Source organism: Podarcis filfolensis, assembly GCF_964270895.1.
Source record: "Podarcis filfolensis genome assembly, chromosome: 5".
Classification (NCBI taxonomy): domain Eukaryota; kingdom Metazoa; phylum Chordata; class Lepidosauria; order Squamata; family Lacertidae; genus Podarcis; species Podarcis filfolensis.
In genome coordinates this window covers 94011851-94029344 of record NC_139608.1, presented here as the reverse complement: position 1 = coordinate 94029344, position 17494 = coordinate 94011851, and the positions used below count along the sequence as shown (strand labels likewise).

Genomic DNA, 17494 nt, shown 5'->3' with positions numbered 1-17494 from the left:
GCCCAGTGGTTGTGAGTATGCTCCACTTAAGACTCAACTTTCTTCTAGTGAATCCAGGAAGAGTTCACCAAGGAAGTATGGGGCAACGGGAGCTCACCCCGTCGCGGGGATTTGAACCGCTGACTTTCTGATCAGCAAGCCCTAGGCTCTGTGGTTTATCCCACAGCGCCACCCGCGTCCATTCAATTCTTAGTGGCTTCCATTAAGTCCCATGTTCAGTCTCCAGGTCACCTAGTTAAAAGGAAGACAGGCAATGAGGCTGGGAAAGCCTTCTGCCTGAGACCTTGAGTGGTTGTGTGCCTGTTACTGGGTTAGATTAAGCTACTGCTTAACGTTCTTATTACCAAGGGCACCAGCTTATTGACTTGGGAGTGGCAAGGTGTCAATTGGCTCCACTTCTGTTTTTATTCTCCAGGAAAGCTGTCAGCTCTTTAGAAATAAGCATCAATCATCGTCTTATTTGGGAGCTATCACTTTGCTACTGTCAGGAAGTGCGGTATTGCTTTCCAATATAAAGAAATCTATTATTTCACTCCTTCCCCCCAACTGGTTGTAAAGTCTTATTTGCAGCGCATAAGCAAAACGTCTCTCGGACTTTTATGCTCACGCACACAGAGACGCACACATCATTTCAAAGGTTTATCTGTCTTGTAAAGATATTTAATACGACTTCCCTTCATTGTTATTTTTTAGCCATTAAGGCAACTGATTTTCCTGGTTGCACCATTGTGTTGCAAATCTGGCGGAAGCAACCGTCACCCTTTATCTTTTCCCTTTGGTGAACAAGAGTTCCTGGCTTATATAACAGGAACAAATAGCCCACCGAGGCCATTCCAATGTGGCCTTCTAATGGAGAGGAGGCTTAAGGACCTTCAGGAGTCTAGTTTCGATCATTAGAGAAGCACATTGTTGATGGGCAATTTAAATTTTGCACAGAAGCAAAGGTATCTATATTATTATTTCAGCAGATTTTATGATTATCGTTGATGCAGCAGAGTGCAGGTCTGAAATGGGTAAAAGGCAAAAAGCAAGCTTAAAATATAGAAGTGCATGTGTGTACTTAGGGTTGTGAAAATTTTAGAGTTCTAGAATGTCTCTGATGCAAGGAGTAAATGCTGTACATCTGAGGGTCTGGGTTTGTATTCCAGTTTAGAGGTAAAAAAGATTGGATGGCCTGGAGAAAGACGCCATCTCAGTGTGGCTTTATCTCATTGGGTGGTTGTGGTGATACAGAATATACTGTGACATTGAACTGACTTGTTACACAAAATATAAGATACTCCAGTTGATTTTAGTCTCAACTGTTCTTTTTAAAGATCACATTCAGACTTTTAAGTTGGACCAATTGCAAACAGTTTTTTCTATACTAGTACCCAGAATGGGGGCCTGTCCGTCAAATTTCACTGATTCCTTGGGGACCCAGTCATTAATAATATTCTGAAGCTATACCCTCATAGAACCTTGTGCTGGATAGTTTTGGAAACTTATTTCATGCAGCCTGGCAGCTCATGTGCAAGGAATCCATCCGCTTCAAGCACCATTGGGGTACTACAGTATTGTGATTCTGTTGTTTTCTTTGCTATTTTTGAATGAGAAATGCTTTTTCAAATGTTCTTGTTTAATTTTCCATACATGCATACACCAAATTTATGTTTCACTGGTATTAGTGAAATTAGACATGTGGGAATTTATTCCATGTAACTGATGGCATAATTCAATCAACTGCATATTTTCCCCTCCCTTTCCCCAAACCTGCCCCCAAAAGTGTTTGCATTGCGCTAGTGCAGTTAGCATGTAGTAGCCTGGCTGGGCTGTTATACCAGTTTCATAGGGACACAGACAAACAGAAGCATTGGCTTCTACACTGGGCATGTAATCACTTCATAAACCACTTTGTATTATTCTGCTAAGAGATAAGGAAAATATTACTATGCTTCTGCACTTGCTCAGAAATCGGGGGGAGAAAGGAGTGGTAAAAAAATCTTTGCAGCACTTGGCTGCTTGCTACCAACTGGTTACGTACGCTCTGTGAGAAGTTACTAGTTGGTAAATGCTTATCCATATTCACTCCAGGTTGGTTAAAGTATTAGCTTCCTGTATTTGAAAGCATGCGTAGTTCATTATGCTTGTTGGAGCAGCATTCTTGATATTTCTTCCTGCAATAGGCCCATTCAGAGGAACATAAATAATCTGGTTTTTGAAGCCGTGTGTAGTTGGCTACAGAAAACACATTTAGTTATATTGGGGGGAGGGCAGGATCATGGCCATTGACACCACCCCCAGTCCTGTCTGCATGTGCACACTCCAACAGGCATACGTTCTGAATGCACACTTCATTTTCTAAGGGCTAGATACAAACACCTACATGCATTGCAGAGTTTGTGCATAGAATCCAGTGCAGATCCAGTCCAACGAATAAAGATTGGGTGTGATGAGGGGGCAGGAGTAACTGGTGCAATTGTGAACAACACACACATCTGTCTCATGTTGCTGCATGGCTCTGAAAAGGGCTGGTTGTAAGCCATAGAAAGTCATCCCTATACATATTTTGTAATAAATCCAAAGCATGTATTTTTTTTGGATATAGCTTGGGGGGGTGGAGGAAAGGGACCGATTAATAAATCACATTTTTTGGGTCCAAATATCCTGCACAAATGGAGGAGAAATAGAATGCCAATGAATATAAAAAGGATGAACGGGATTTGATTAAGCCTAAAACCCTTTGCACACTCTCATGGCAATAAATCCCATTTAATCCAACGAGATTTGCTTCTTTGTAAATATGCGTAGGGTTGTACTGCATGGCTATGCACTTTAAAGACCCATTGATTTCAATCCTGTTTTAATCCTATTGAACTCAAAGCATTAACTTTGGCTAGATCATGCTCAATATAACTAAAATGTGCATAAGCTGTGCGCTATTTGTACTGTTGTCTCAACAGCTTGATACATTAAGGGGTGGGGAAAACTAATAACTCTGTTGCGTTTATTTTTTAGATGATAGGCTCTACAGTGTTGCTGCTCCTGTTAGTTCTGCCTGTCTCAGCACTGGGTAAGAAAGTTTATAATTCAAGCTCTGCATTTTTTGTCCTGGCGTTCTTGCCGAAACATAAGAAGGGATCAACAATTTCATTGAGAAATCCATCTCCATACCAAGTGCATACCTTTGCGCTTATTCACGCTGAGCCACAGAGCAGACAAGGATGAGCTAAATGGGCTGGTGGTCTGAAATGAGGATAAGGCAGACACATATTATTATGTGATTGAACTAAATGACTCTTGGGATCCCTTCTAACCGTATTCTAATCTATTACTGTGAGACTGGGATCAGGAGAAGAGGAGGACTGCTAAAACGGTTAAACCTGTTCTCTAGCTAAGTGTATAGCCCCTGGCCCTGGCCAGATCTGTTATCCTTGGCTATATAAGCTAGGAGAAATCTGTTGCTCTGGAGACACTTCTGGAAGGCGATTGCCAGCAGGGAAAAAGAGCTTCTAGATGGAGATAGAAGAGGCTGGCAGTTTTCGAGATACGCTAGCTGCTTCCACACCAGGTTTGTAGTCCAGAATCACTATCCTAGTTTACTCACTTTTTACTGATCACCCAGATGGTGCAGCTATCAAACCATCGTTCTTTCATTCTCCTCCCTTTTTCTGCTGCTCCTTTCCCTTTGAGAAAACATCAGTGCAAACCCAACCCAACCAGCATAGGGCAATTCAATGGACAATCCTGTCCCTTCGTCCATTATGTTTACAGCCTCTATCGCCCTTCCTTGTCCTTGCGGAGCCTGTGGGTCTCACTAGCCTGACAGAGGCCCCTATACGGCCTGTTAGGCTGCTTTCCCCAGACCATGTGCACCTGCCCCACACCTCTTGTCATATGTGACGGCAGGTGTGGGGTAGATAGGCCAGCTTCTGGTGCACAATTCCCATAGGGTACTTGCTAGCACAGCCAACCCCTGCCCAGTACGGGGAATGCCAGCAGGCTTGATGCCTCCACTTACTAGCCGATAGGCAGCGATACAAAGCCCACTGAATTGGCTGCACAACCAAGTTCCCTCTAGGAAACACCATCACACAGCCAATCCCTGCAGAAAGGACGCTGGGAGCGACTGCCCATCAACGAACAGGTGGTAACTTCAAGATTCTCTTCCCTCTGAGCAATCTTCTGTAGCACAGCTGGCCATGCTACAAAGAAAAAGTTTTAGATTGCTTTTAGGGCTCCTATTGACGATGGCATTCTCACCCCCTCCTCCTCAGAAGAGGCTCATGTTGGTCTCTTCCAGAGAGAGGTAGATTTTTGGCCAAAAGGTTTGTTGTTGTTTAGTCGCTTAGTCGTGTCCGACTCTTCGTGACCCCATGGACCAGAGCACGCCAGGCACTCCTGTCTTCCACTGCCTCCCGCAGTTTGGTCAGACTCATGTTTGTAGCTTCGAGAACACAGTCCAACCATCTCGTCCTCTGTCGTCCCCTTCTCCTTGTGCCCTCCATCTTTCTCAACATCAGGGTCTTTTCCAGGGAGTCTTCTCTTCTCATGAGGTGGCCAAAGTCTTGGAGCCTCAGCTTCAGGATCTGTCCTTCCAGTGAGCACTCAGGGCTGATTTCCTTAAGAATGGATAGGTTTGATCTTCTTGCAGTCCATGGGACTCTCAAGAGTCTCCTCCAGCACCAGAATTCAAAAGCACCAATTCTTCGGCGATCAGCCTTCTTTATGGTCCAGCTCTCACTTCCATACATCACTACTGGGAAAACCATAGCTTTAACTATGCGGACCTTTGTTGGCAAGGAGATGTCTCTGCTTTTTAAGATGCTGTCCAGGTTTGTCATTGCTTTTGGAATACCAAACGAAGAGGGGGCAGTGCAGCCCTGCATTTCAGGCTGCCCACTTCCCCCTCCTCATTGCACAGCCCTCCGGCACCCACTTTACAGTGGGGGCTTCTGCTGCTGCCTTTTCTGGGGCTGAGTAGGATATTTTTGCTGGAGGGGGGGAGAGGGCTCCTGCTTGGCACTGCTCTTTTTTGCCTCCTTCACACTGTAAGGTGTTCAGTTCTTTTGATGAGGTTGATTTTGTTAATTTGGTACCAGTGCAGGCAGGAGAGTTAAATTAATCTAAGACTATATTTGATAGACAAGGGACAAGGGTGGCACTGTGGGTTAAACCACACAGCCTAGGACTTGCCAATCGAAAGGTCGGCGGTTCGAATCCCTGCGACGGTGTGAGCTCCCGTTGCTCGGTCCCTGCTCCTGCCCACCTAGCAGTTCAAAAGCACACCAGTGCAAGTAGATAAATAGGTACCGCTTCGGTGGGAAGGTAAATGGCATTTCCGTGCGCTGCTCTGGTTCGCCATCCTGGCCACATGACCCGGAAGCTGTACGCCGTCTCCCTCAGCCAATAAAGCAAGATGAGCGCCCCAACCCCAGAGTCGTCCGCGACTGGACCTAACGGTCAGGGGTCCCTTTACCTTTATTGTTGTACAATTGATTAATATGAGAGGAATTTGCACAGTCTTGTGTTTGCTGGATGGCAAGGACCATTTGAATAAACAAAAGCATGAGTTAAATTAGCACTGTTTCAATATGCAAACTGAAACACAGCCATCCCTCAAGATTTGCACTTCAATATTTTGGACATGCTATATCATTATTATTTTTTCTTTTGCAGATGTTGAACCTTTTGCACAATGTAGCCTTTTTGGAGAGCACCACATTAAAACATTTGATGAATCTTTGTATGATTTTGCCGGTGACTGCAGTTATCTGCTTGCTGGAGACTGTCACACGAGATCCTTCTCACTCTTGGGTGAGTCTAAACTGGATTCTGAATGAACAAACTTGTGTGCATGGACACAATTGTGGTTGATAGTCAGGTGTAAATGAAATCTAACAATCTAGTTATCTGGGTATCTGTAACCACTTTGTTCTCTGGATTTTAACATCTAGCCAATAGGCTTTTCTACCTTTTTCAGCCTTGTGGCAGATGTTTGTGAAGTGTGTGGGGTGGGGGCGGCAGCATGAGACAGGTGGAGGCAGGAATTGCTCTCCATATTGTGCAGCAAGTCTGTTGGCTTCCAAGCCAAGAGGTGGGCAATTTGTATTCCACTTCCAGAAGCTGGCTCATGAGATTTTGCCGCCTGGGGCAAAGGTCTAAGATGGTGCCCTCGCTTCCATTTATGGAGGCTTGCTGGACCGACAGCTGAATCTCACTGGCGATGGGAACGCAGCTGCCACCGTGTCTGAGAGCAGCAGGCTAGGTGAGGGGGGCAGGGCAGACGGGGGCACACCCAGCTCTGTCTGCCATCACTTCATTGCCACCTATCTGTTGCTGTCTATTTCTATCCCACCTCTCCTCCAAATGGTTTAAAAATGGAATACATGGGTCTCCTCTACTTCTCCATTTCATCTTCTTAACAGCCCTTTGAGATAGATTAAGAGAGAGGCTGAATGGTTCAAGGTCTCCCATTGAGCTTCGTTGCTGAGTGGGAATTTAAACCCATTTCCCAGGTCCTAATTCAACAATGTAAACGATGACAGCACCCTGGCATGTTCTGCCTAATAGTAGGACAAGCCCTGCTTAGGCAGACATTATATATGAATTTTTTTCAATTCTTGGGGCACTAAAAAGTGAATATGCAAGCTTTTACATCACTTAAAAGCGTGTCATGTTCCTTCACTTCCCTGAACGACCTAGCTTTTTACAGGGACAATTTCTTTGTGAGAAGACGGACATGGGGGATTATGACAAGCAAGTTGTGGTTTTGGAGGAACAAGCAAGGCTAGCCTTGAAAGACCATCATTTCTCCAAGAACAAAATGTGTGTCCTTGGATCCTCAAGACTGCTTCTTGCCAACCAAATCCTGCAAAAGTCCAGGATTTATTTTGTTGCTGCTTCAAGCTCCTTTTCTTTAGTCCTCAGCCCTTCCCTGAAGAAATGGGGCACGATTCCAAAGAGGCTCCATGCAAGATGTGACTGCCTTGGGAGTATCAGTATTGCACTGGTGCTATCCTGACAAGCCCATAAAACTTGAAGAAGAGACAAGCAGTCTCAGACAGACAGTAGGCATGTGCCTAGCTGCCATGATGGCCCTCCAGCTGTTTTGGGACTATAGCTCCCATCATCCCTAGCTAACAGGACCAGTGGTCAGGGATGATGGGAATTGTAGTCCCAAAACAGCTGGAGGGAATGGCACCCAGTAAAGATTTCCTGGCATATATCCCTCTATGTTCAGTATTTTGAAATCATAAATCATTGTCCTCTTTGACAATGACACAATTCCATTTACTGAGGTTTAGCGGCATAATGGGCCTAACGGAAAATGTAACATAGTTGTGAAGCGGTTTTGACTAAGTTGAAATAATTAAAGGTTAATTAGTGCTCAATCGTCATTTTAGTGGTGTTGCACTTGGATAATGTTTCTAAAGGGACATCAGGAATTAAACAGCAAAACGGGACATTCACTTAGATGGTGGCTGTATTCTTTGTTTCTGAGTGTGACTCAGATGAAGGACAAAGGCCCACCCTCTCTGTGGGATCATACCCACGTCAAGCTAGAGCGTCACCCTGCTTCCCCTGGGATTGCTTACTTCTAAAATGGGCTTTTGTACAAACAGGAGCAGCACCCTGTTATCACTCCTCAGCTTCTGTATGCAAGATCAGTCATGCTGGCATGAGGCCATGATTGCTGGATGGTCTCAGGCAATGGTGAGGGCTCTGGCATCTCCCTCAGCTCTCGGGGAGAACTCAGAAAACAGCTGTGTTATAGATTTCTACATACTAAGTGCCATAAACAAAACCTGTATGCTAAGCCCAAGTTCAAGTCGAGTGAATGGGCACATGAGGAAACAGTATGGGGCTGGCCTTAAGGTCTGTCTGTACTTCTTAAAAAGGGCAAGCGTCATTTTTGAAGGGAGAAAACTCATAACGTCTTCTTTCTTTCCAGGCGATTACCAGAATGGAAAAAGAAACAGCATTTCCCTGTACCTCGGAGAATATTTTGATATTCATTTGTTTTTAGACGGCACGGTGACTCAAGGTGATGGAAGGTAAAGATTTTGATAGCGGCAATGAATTGTGAAGAATGCATTTTTCTCTTCATCCTATACTTAGGAATCTTTGTTTCTCTAATCATAGGATTTCAATACCTCATGCCTCCAATGGAGTATTTATAGAAATGGAGGCAGGTTATTATAAGTTATCCAGTGAAGAACATGGCTTTGTGGTGAAGGCTGATATCAGTGGAAACATTCATATAATTCTTGCGGACAAGCACTACAATAAGACCTGTGGACTCTGTGGCAACTTGAATAGCTTTGGTGAAGATGATTTCATGACACAAGAAGGTGAGGTTCATCATTATTCAGGAGAGATTTGGACAGTTTGGCATGGTTTTCTTCCAACTATACTTGAAGCAGGAAAGTAAATTAGCTGATAATACTACCTTTTACCTTTTCTATAGTATATGAGAAAGTGTTCAGAGTTCTTCTCAAGCCTAGGGCTTGCCGATCAGAAGGTCAGCGGTTTGAATCCCTGCAACGGGGTGAGCTCCCGTTGCTCGGTCCCTGCTCCTGCCAACCTAGCAGTTTGAAAGTATGTCAAAGTGCAAGTAGATAAATAGGTACCGCTCCGGTGTGAAGGTAAATGGTGTTTCCGTGCGCTGCTCTGGTTCGCCAGAAGCGGCTTAGTCATGCTGGCCACATGACCTGGAAGCTGTACGCCGGCTCCCTCGGCCAGTAAAGCGAGATGAGCACCACAACCCCAGAGTCATCCGCGACTAGACCTAACGGTCAGGGGTCCCTTTACCTTTACAGTGGTACCTCGGGTTACATAAGCTTCAGGTTACAGAGGCTTTAGGTTACAAACTCCGCCAACCCAGAAATAGTACCTCGGGTTAAGAACTTTGCTTCAGGATGAGAACAGAAATCATGCTCTGGTGGCGCGGAAATTAGTAAATTAGCTGATAATACTACCTTATACCTTTTCTATAGTTTTTTTTAAAAAAAAAATATAAGAAAGTATTCAGAGTTCTTCTCAGCAGTCTTTCCTATCCAGCTTGGTACATCAGTATTACAATATTCAAGTTGCAGATGGGAGTACCGAGACTGAGAGAATGTTGTCTTGCTTAAGGCAACCAAGTGAACTCCCCTAGCTGAGGTGAAATTATTGTAGGTGGACTGGCTGGCTCACATTCAAATCTGTTTACACTTCCATTTATGAGGGTTTTATATGGAGTGACAGATGGTCCGTGGTCCCAGTGTTATTTACTTCACCTGGCAGTAGCCCTCCAAGATCTCAGGCCAAGGGTCTGGCTCAGCTCAGCTTCCTGAGGTCCTGAGGTCCTTTCAAGTTGTGATGCCAAGGAATGGGCCTTGGTCTTGCTTCATGCAGAGAATGAACTATTCAACTGGAAAGTCCAGTAATTCCTTGAAATATATCTCTACTTTGATAAGGGGCCATTAATGAGCACTCAGAGCAGAGGGTTTTTTTTTACCAGTTCTGAATCCACCCGATGGTGTTATTGCTTAGTTTGCTAACCAAAATAGCCTGGCAAACTTTGTCAGATGTAGTCCACCGTATGCCCACAATCTAGTACACCAGTAACTGTTATGTACTGAGTTGAATAGGATCCAAAATGCAGCAGTCTGATTGGTCCTAGAACAATAGTATCCAAAATGCAGCAGTCTGATTGGTCCTAGAACAATAGGATTTGGAATGCAGCAGTCTGATTGGTCCTAGAACAATGCAGCAGCATGATTGGTCCGCAGGAGCCACCCAATCCAGCTCCAGGTGGAAGTGAATCCACAATCTGATTGGCCTACAGGAGAATCCTGGAATTAGCCAATCACATGCAGCCCATTGTGTAAATAATGTATATAAAGCAGATATTTTGGGGAAACATTCATTCCTCCTCACCTCTATGAGCTGAATAAAAAGCGTGAAATCCACTCTCGACTCTGAGTATATTTCAGTAACCCAAACTAGTAATCCAATAACAATTTAATAAGAAGATAAGATTCACCTGGCAGGATTTATCCTTGGAAATAATTCTGGCTCCTACTTATCCCAACATTATGATCAACGTCCTCTTTAATCAACTCTTTTGTCATGTCTTCTAGTATATTTAAGTTTCATGCGTGAAAACTCCTACGGAGCAATTGCGAACCAGAGCAATTTGCTCAGAAGTAAATATTAGCTCAGTCGGTTAGAGGATGGTGCTGATTAACACCAAGGTGGCAGGTTTGATCCCTACAAGGGACAGCTGCAGATTCCTGCATTTCAGGCAGTTGGATGAGATGATCCTGAAGGTCCCTTCCAACTCTACAAATCTATGATTCTATGATTCTGGTCATTGCAGCCTTAGCAACGATACTACATACAGAAGTGTGCTTAGCACTGGATATTTTTTTTTAAAAAAAGAAAAAGCAGCTGGATTTGGAGATTGGCCTATGGGGAGGGTTTTTCCACGCAGCCTTGTTTCCCGATAACAATTGTCCTTCCAACCTGGTTCTTCGTGTAAGTGCTATTTCCTGCAAAAAGCACATTAGGAGGCTAATGCCTGTTAGGGTAGAGGAGTCCACAGAAAAATGAGGTAGAGATGTGGCTATGGCAGCAAGTCTTTTAGACAAATTGGTTCAACTATTAAACAGTGCATTCAAATTCCCCGTGAATTCATTACAAATAACCTCTGGGTATTATTGTGTGGAGTTTAAAAACTGAATTCAGAATAGGTGTGTGTGTGTATCTTAAAATTTTTGCACTTTAAAACACCGTGAGTGTGTTCTTACAGGAGTGGGAAAGGGCTGTTAAATTAACAGCCAAATGCCAAAGGTCTCTTTTCATTGTTTCTGACTGACCTTGTTCTAGCCCTGTAGAGTCCCTGTACCTGAAAAACATCCTTCTTTTGGGAAAAAAATACATGAAAAAAGTGGAATGCTGACTCAGTTAGGCATATGCATGACTGGGAAGTCCACGAAAATATTCCAAAATAAGAGGCGGAATATTGCTATCTGCTGGCAGAGCTGTCAAGCTTCGTAGGGGGAGCGTCAATAGAGGCAGTTGGCAGGCAAGCTGCCTGCTTTTTTCAGAGGTAGAGGGCAATCTCTTGTAGCCAATGTTTACTCCCTTGCTTATTCATCCAATACAGTGGTACCTCGCAAGACGAAATTAATTCGTTCTGCGAGTTTTTTCGTCTTGCGAATTTTTCGTCTTGCGAAGCACAGATTCCCATAGGAATGCATTGAAAATCAATTAATGCATTCCTATGGTCAAAAAAAGTTTAAAAATCACCAAAGTGTACAGTACTGTACATACATTTTCTAAGACTCTGAGGGACAACTCGAAGAAGGTTCCTCTTCCACTCTTTGCTTCTTGCTGAAGAACCTGTCCATGGTCTGCTGCTTCATCCGCCTTTTCAGCACCTCCCTGAAAGACGACATGACCCTCGTATCAAAAGTGTTCGCAAGGTCACGTGTCAGGTCCTTGTCAGGGTGGTGCCGCTGTGCAAAAGCCTGCACATCTTTCCACTTCTGGCAAATGTCCCTCAGTTCTTTGGAGGACAGCCGCTGTGGAACGTAGACCTCCGTCGTCACAACCTCCAGGAACTCCGCTGCAAAGTCTTCAGCCGCAGGAACATCAGAACTGGCAGCCTCTCCATGCCTGACCACGCTGTGGATTCCAGATCTCATCTTGAACCGGTCAAACCAGCCTCTGCTTGCCTTGAAGACTTCTGGCTCGCCTGAGGTTCCTGGCTGTTGCCGGACGAGGTCTGCGTGCAAGGCCTTGGCCTTCTCACAAATGACGGCCTCAGTCACTGTGTCCCCTGCACGCTGCTTCTCTTCTAACCAGATGAGCAGCAACTTCTCCACCTCCTCCAGAACAGCTGGGCGGTTCTTCATGATCCTGGTGACTCCCTTGGCTACATCAGTCGCAAGGATCTTCTCCCTCATCTTCAGGATGGTCCCGATGGTCGATGGATTCCTCCCGTACTCCCTGGCGAGGTCTGTCACACGCATTCCACCGTCGTGCTTCTGGATGATCTCCTTCTTCATTTCCAGCGTAACCTTCTCCTTCTTCCTCTCACTGGCCTCTGCGGCAGCAGTCTTCTTGGGCCCCATGGCAGCACAGCTCCTACCTTCGCAAACCCCCCCCCAAAGAAAAAAATCAGTGCTTCACATCCAAAAAATTGAAAAGCACCAAAACTCCTAGAAAACACCCCAACCCAAAATCCAAAAACCCCCAAAAAAGTTTTAAAAGTTTAACTTACCAAATGGCTGCAAAAGAAGTTTTGGAAAAGCTTCAAAAATCACCAAAGTCTTCAAAAACCTCAAAAAAGGCTACCACACCGCGTGCTATGAGTTGTTCCTCGAAGTCAAGTCGCAACTGCACCTCTTCAAGCAATGCACCCTGGGTATTAACGGTTTTAAGAAAAAGGAAACAAACTTGCAAGACGTTTTCGTCTTGCGAAGCAAGCCCATAGGGAAATTCGTCTTGCGAAGCAACTAAAAAAACGAAAAACTCTTTCGTCTTGCGAGTTTTTCGTCTTACGAGGCATTCGTCTTGCGAGGTACCACTGTACTCATAGAGGCTGTTTCCAAATGGACCTTTTTAAGTGCCTTCTCTGCACTGCACTCCATTAAGATTTTGTTAATTTCCCATTGTGGAATTATCCAGGGTCTTTCCCTCTTATCTCCCCCACCCCCCGCTAATGAGGGAAGCCTTTCATTAAAATTCTGAAACAGCAATGTTAATAATAATAATAATAATAATAATAATAATAGGGTGTAGATTAGGTGTGGATGTTTCTTTGTGCTTCAGTGGATGTGGTTTTCACATAGGTAGCCATGTTTTGGGGGACAATTCGATTTTAGGGGGGCAATTCAAAAATGAGTTAACAGTTAATTGCCTTTTAGGTTTCCTCCATGTGAATAGGAGTTCACTTTTTGAATAATAAGAATTATACATCCGGGGGGTGGGGTGGGCGGGGAATCAGGATATTGGAGATGCTTAGGTGGGGCATGGCCAATATAAGGTTGGGAACCACTGCTCTAGCCACACCTTCTATCTGCCAGTTGCTCCTCAAGAAAGAGGGAGGGGTGGGTGAAGCCCGCTCTTATAAGAGGCTGCAACCACACACCTCAACACCTCTGACTGGCCTGTTTAAATGGGGTTTTGGCTCCAGTCTGCCTGGCCAATGATGGAAGCCCTGGCTTCCCTCCAATGGCTGGGGGGGGGGCAGTCCAAAGATTGCCCCACATGGACCCAGCACTCCACTAGATAGCAAACTCCATGAGTTATGGTGAGCATCAATTCCTCTAACCACATATTCTCTTTGCTGGTTGCTTCTCAAACTGATTACATCCAAGCCACTTGGTTTCAGTCCACCACAACTGCCAGGCATGCTTTTACTTTTATATGTACAAATAATCACTCTCGATAGTGCTATTCATAGGACCTGTAACCGGTTAACGTGGGCAAGTTTTCATCACTTGTTGTTTTAAATTAAATTAGGTTAATAATGAAATGTGATGCTCTCTGGAGTTCTGATGTCTTCTCTTTATAAGAAGCTACCTCAGTAAACAGTTCCAACCTTTATAAGGAGGTATTTGGCAGTTACATTTCAGATGTGTTATCATTCTAAGGATCACATTGTGGGAACATGTTTAGAAGACAATTGCGCACTTTGGGCAGAAGATTTTAAATGGTCTGCTTGTCTGCAGAAAACTATCCAGCACAATCGACCGTTGAGGAAGGAAGATTCATTTGCTTAAGCTTCATTCTTGATCAGAGAACTCTAAGCAAATTGTCCTATTCAAGTAATGGCCTGTTTTCCTCCTTGCAACTGCAGGAACTCTGGAAGAGAACCCCTACATTTTTGCTAATTCCTGGGCCATGCACAGTGAAGATAGGAGGTGCCAGAGGGTCAGTCCCCCAAGCTATACCTGCAACATTTCATCTGAGATGGAAGAGAAGGTTGGTACAGCACCGAGAGATTCATTGACAGCAGGGCAGAAGGGAATCCTACGTTTTAGTTAATTTATATTATAGTTTTGCAGTACAAAATAGTAATTCATGTTCACACACACACGGTATTTCCTGTGCCAAAATAACAGCATTTCAGATGGGGGAGTTCAAAGCATATTAAAGAATGCACCTTATTCTCTTGAACTGTATGTTCATGATTTAAAAACCCCACAGCAGAGGCCTTTTCCTGCTGCCAGTGGATGGCAACCAGTTTCTACTTGTCCTAAGCAGTTTCTCAGATGCTGTTTTAAAATTTGCACAAAGCGTTTTAGTGTGGATTTTTGACAGGACTCAGGCAATTCCTGCGAACACCTTTTCTTTACCCATTTGGCAGGAGACTGATAACGGACTTAAAAGTTCCAAATGGCATTTTTTAAAGGGAGTTTCCCCTTCCCATTTCATTTGTCTGACTGTCACCTCTGGTCAATCAGATTTTGAAACCATGCAAATTCCCTGCAGAACCTGTTTTAGCAGAGACAATGTGCAACACTCCCTCCTTTGACATTCCAAAAGAAAAGAAGCGAGGCACACACCCAAAATTTGCTTTCGGCCACTGTTGCTTCTCTCAAATACTGTTACATTGCAAAAAATCACGGCTGAATCAGAAGACAAGGCAGCTGTGACTCTCTCCTGGGCCTTTTCACCTGTACTCGTCACCTGCCTGCTGTTTTTAGCAGGTCTTCAGGTATTGTGACACAGCAGGATTTAGCAAAGGGGGGCAACAGGGCTCCTGTACCTTTAGCAGCCATGTTAGGAGGGAGGTGGGATTTTAGTAAGCTCTTCTTGTCCCTTCTGTGCTCTCTCCTCTATCCGTCTGTGGTCAGTCGGGAAGAGAGATTAACAGTTAGATGCTAAGGGAAGCCCATTTCACAACTGGCAACCAAATATCCCAATAAGGAACCGGAGCCTCAGGAAGCAAAAGCCAAATGAAGCAGAGTGTTACAGTGGTACCTCTGGTTACGTACTTAATTTGTTCCAGAGGTCCGTTCTTAACCTGAAACTGTTCTTAACCTGAAGCACCACTTTAGCTAATGGGACCTCCTGCTGCTGCTGCTGCCGCGCCGCCGGAGCACAATTTCTGTTCTCATCCTGAAGCAAAGTTCTTAACCTGAGGTACTATTTCTGGGTTAGAGGAGTCTGTAACCTGAAGCGTATGTAACCTGAAGCATATGTAACCCGAGGTACCACTGTACACTCGATAATTCAAGCACCTGAATATCCCTGCTTCCTTTTCAGAACATTTATTTACTGATAAAATAAGAGGTTGGGGTTGACAGCATCTTTTCGTCTTCTGGAGCAGAAGTAAGATCTGCCCATAGGAAACAATGGCATCCACCCAGAAAGAAAAAGAAAGAAAAATTAGTAGGAAGATGCTTTCATGCCTTTTCTAAGTCATGCTATCTTCGTGGGGGGAAATAAGTTTGTGGTTTGTTTGTTTTTTACATTGCAAACAACTGGCCTGCCAAGACAAATGCATACTTAAGATTTGTGGCATTTTTTGTGGGGGTGGGGGAGTTCTGTGGCAGAGAGAGCAAGAGAGAGGCCAATGTACTTTACTGTAAACACTGCAAGCTGGAGATGCGGTTGAGAGAGAAGGCAGAGTAGAGCGTTTGTTTTGAAAAGGGAAATGCAGCGGAAAGGATGCAAAGTTGAGCGCAGGGGTAGTACTGGGAAAGAGGTAGGATTCAACTCTCTGTGCCCATTTTTTTGTGGTTTTGTGATGAAAATTCACAGTTGATAAAAGAAAGGAAGTATCAACCGTTATTAGAGCCCCATAATCCGTGCTGGCTATCCCGGGTAGAGGCCTTTGCAGTTAAAAAATCAACATGGAAAGTGGCTGGGCAGCCTATAGGTAAAGGTAAAGGGACCCCTGACCATTAGGTCCAGTCGTGACCGACTCTGGGGTTGTGGTGCTCATCTCGCTTTATTGGTGGAGGGAGCCGGCGTACAGCTTCTGGGTCATGTGGCCAGCAGGACTAAGCCGCTTCTGGCAAACCAGAGCAGCTCACAAAAACACCGTTTACCTTCCCGCCGGAGTGGTACCTATTTATCTACTTGCACTTTGATGTGCTTTCGAACTGCTAGGTTGGCAGGAGCAGGGACCGAGCAACGGGAGCTCACCCTGTCACGGGGATTTGAACCGCCGACCTTCTGATTGGCAAGTCCTAGGCTCTTTGGTTTAACCCACAGCGCCACCCGCATCCCTTGGGCAGCCTATAGACAATTGTTAAAAGAAGAGGAAGGGAATTTAAAAGTAAAAGCCTTTGAGGAGATAAGACATTGTCTCGCTGACTGACTTCAGTATCATCAACTATACAATATTTTTAATTCGGACAAGAAAACGGGTTTTGGTAAGGAAGAATCCAAATTGCATATGGTTTTATTAAAAAGCAATACAGAACTATTATCTAAAACCTACAAGTTTTTATTGGAATGGGATCTTAAAGATGAAGCAGTAAAAGAAGTAATGGTAAAATGGGCCCAGGACATTGGCCATACAATACAATTGGACCAGTGGGAGAAATTATGGAAGTCGGAAATCAGATTTACTGCCTGCCAAACTATCAAAGAAAATATCATGAAAATGCTGTATAGGTGGCATTTGACACCTATAAAACTAGGCAAGATTTATAAGTTAAAATCCAACTTATGTTGGAAATGCAAAAATGCAGAGGGGACAATGATGCACATCTGGTGGGGCTGCGAGAAAGTTAAGAGCTTCTGGGGGAATATTCAAGAAGAGCTTAAAAAGATGTTTAAAATTTCAATTGAAAAGGCTTTCCTTTTGAGCAGAGTAGGGAAGATAAGAAAAGAATATTTTTATATGCAACTGCGGCGGCCAGAATATTACTCGCAAGACATTGGAAAGGAGATATTAGCCCCACATAGGAGGAATGGATAAACAAATCAGGTGAATTTATAGGTTTGGTTAAATTAATGGCAGCTATAAGAAGTCAATCTAATCAAAATTTGAGGAAAGAATGGCAATGTTTTGAAGAATATATGGGAAAATACTGGTCCAAAAAAAAATACAGTATGTTGATATGTATAGATTAAATATGTAAAGATGAATCAATTAGAAATAAGTTTAATGATGGTTAGATAATGAACAGGATAATGACACAATGTAATATATACACTAATTTATAAGAAGTCGAGCTGTGGTGGAGGGAAGCCACACGGGTGTATATTACTGTCTTATTTTGATGTACACACGGTTTGTTTTATCGATTAGTAACTGTAAAATTATTCATTTATGGTCTTTAATTGTGATAAAAAAATAAGAAAAGGATATAGTGGTGTTCCTTGTTGGCAAAGTAAGGTGAAGTGGATACTGTTTTGCTTGCAAATACAGTGGTACCTCTGTATTTGCCAGCGTGGTATAGTGGTTAAGAGAGGTAGTCTTGTAATCTGGTGAACCGGGTTCGCTTCCCTGCTCCTCCACATGCAGCTGCTGGGTGACCTTAGGCCAGTCACACTTCTT

General features: G+C 44.0%; 2 protein-coding genes across 2 annotated transcripts in view; one reads left to right on the top strand and one right to left on the bottom strand.

Annotated features, from left to right (window-relative positions):
* Positions 1-725: 725 nt before the first annotated feature.
* The window catches only part of VWF (von Willebrand factor), a 165245-nt gene continuing 148476 nt past the window's right edge, over positions 726-17494 (top strand). The window contains exons 1-6 of the mRNA XM_083615379.1: positions 726-944; positions 2998-3052; positions 5659-5796; positions 7934-8036; positions 8125-8333; positions 13835-13959. Coding sequence (XP_083471505.1) covers positions 2998-3052; positions 5659-5796; positions 7934-8036; positions 8125-8333; positions 13835-13959 — 630 coding nt within the window. The 5' untranslated portion in view covers positions 726-944. The remainder of the gene's footprint in view (positions 945-2997; positions 3053-5658; positions 5797-7933; positions 8037-8124; positions 8334-13834; positions 13960-17494) is intronic.
* LOC310763262 (putative CENPB DNA-binding domain-containing protein 1) lies at positions 11307-12104 on the bottom strand (the record flags this gene model as incomplete). Its single annotated transcript, XM_083615145.1, has 2 exons — positions 11307-11552; positions 11583-12104. 2 exons carry the CDS (start codon positions 12102-12104, stop codon positions 11307-11309), a joined length of 768 nt encoding a protein of 255 aa, XP_083471271.1.